The 1,888-nt window shown below is 37.1% G+C and overlaps 1 protein-coding gene across 2 annotated transcripts in view; it reads right to left on the reverse strand.

The window, feature by feature from the left end:
• Nucleotides 1–544: 544 nt before the first annotated feature.
• LOC109304722 (sulfotransferase 6B1-like) overlaps nucleotides 545–1,888 on the reverse strand; it is a 23,557-nt gene continuing 22,213 nt past the window's right edge. For both annotated transcript variants that reach the window (XM_019527502.1, XM_019527500.1), the window contains one exon: nucleotides 545–1,685. In XM_019527502.1, the coding sequence (XP_019383047.1) occupies nucleotides 1,555–1,685 (131 nt within the window). In that variant the 3' untranslated portion in view covers nucleotides 545–1,554. The remainder of the gene's footprint in view (nucleotides 1,686–1,888) is intronic.

The following is a 1,888-nucleotide window of genomic DNA, read 5'->3' on the forward strand; positions in this document are numbered from 1 at the left end:
TAGGAATACAGCTGTTCTCAGTAAATTTTAATCCAGTTTCTGAGAAGGGAGGTTTGTCTCAAACTGTTAGTAATAGATTGTTAGCTTTCAGAATTTACTTTGCAGATGGGAACTTTTCCAAATGCAACTTGGCTTGTGGGAGAGGGTGTTTATATAGTCTGGAAGAAATTCAAAGGACTTGGCTCTTTTTTCGTTCCTAACAGCCAACTTTCACACCCTCTGCATTCAAACCAGATGCTTCTTCTATACTGCATGGGAGCCATCCAGGGGTGTGTTGTTACAGAAGTCACAAAAGAGAAAAGGTGCCTACTTTCAGTTCCATTGCTGGGCTTCACCCTGGAGAAGAGCAAACAGAACCAGTCCCTAACAGGGAAAGTCCTTCTAAGCTGTTGCACCCCTGAACTGGAAGGGATATGTAAATCTGCAATGCTGGGATGATGTATGTTCAGTGCTGTCACATAGATATAGTGCAAAGAGATGCTATATGGATCAAAGATAACATTAAAAAATTTAACTCAGGAGAAATGCTATTGGTGCAACTTGCTTGCTTGACTCATGCACTGGTATCAATATACGGATTTATTCATATTAATTGTAACAACCAAGGCTTGACATCAGGCATGCAAAATCATGAAGCATCCCTGAAACCAGGTGGAAGATGTTACAAGAGAGTAGTTTAATTGTATTATAGCTAGAAGAATAACAAAAAGAATAACTGAGAATGACGTACAAAGAAAAGAGGACTGGGCCTGATTCTGATCTAATTCCATAATTTTTACACTGGTTAAACTCACTTGATATCAATATCTCTATTGCTAATTTATACCAGGAAAAATAGGAAAATCAAGATGATGTTCTTCATGATTCTAAGCCAGATTCTTTGTGGGTGCAATTTCTCTGACTTCAGTTGAGTTTTACTCATTTAAGAGTTCTGTCTCAAGAAAATCTGGCTGTAAAATCACAAGAAAACCCCAAAACCAGAAAGGTGCAGAAGAAGATTCTATTTTCAGCAGGATAAAGAGCCTTAAGAGAATATTGTGCTCTGTTTTAGTAACTACTCTCTATTCCTCTGTTTGAGCAATGCATACTATATTTTGATACAACTTCTACTAAGATCTATGGAAATAATGTCATTGATGTGCTCAGAGAGGTGGATCAAAAAATAAGTTTGATTTAAGTTTTGTGAAGAAGTCCAGCTTGAAACATTTGTGGTAAAAATATCTTTATACTAAATGCTCTTACACAATCCAAAAGACTGATAACATTTAGAGAGATAGGGCAAGATGATAGTTCCTTCCAACTGATAGCTACTAGAGTGGCATTGTTGTGTTTATCTGGATATGATGGCTTATAACACTCGGTGAAAGGATGAAGTCTAAATGTGCCAGATGTCTTGAACTTAAAGTGAAAATCATATACGAAGGTCTGTCGCTGAAAATTGCAATTGTTATAAATTCAGAAACTTTTGCCTCATTTTATTTTTCTCAGGTATATGATACAATTGATCTGAGAGGACAGTAGGAAACTCTTGCTTCAGCCATCCTGTTTTACTTCTCACACTTTACACCAAACATTGTACTTTATCTTTGCACCAAGTTTGGTTTGTGCTAAGCATTCTTCAAATATTTTGTCCATTTCCTGGTTCTGCTCTTCACTGAAAAGGCTCTTCCAGTCACTCACACCACCTGCAAAGAAGCAACACTGACATTATCTTAACATAGACATAAAATAATAGCCCAGAAAAAGAAATCCATGCTAATGAAATCCATGGAGTTGCACCAGTGCTAAGTAACTACAACAGAATGAAAAACTAGTCCCAGAGTGTTTAATCACTTGAAGTAACACATGTGTGCATGTACACACACACACACACACACACACACACACA

Source organism: Gavialis gangeticus, unplaced genomic scaffold (assembly GCF_001723915.1).
Source record: "Gavialis gangeticus isolate Ggan-Ray unplaced genomic scaffold, GavGan_comp1, whole genome shotgun sequence".
NCBI classification, from domain to species: Eukaryota; Metazoa; Chordata; order Crocodylia; family Gavialidae; genus Gavialis; species Gavialis gangeticus.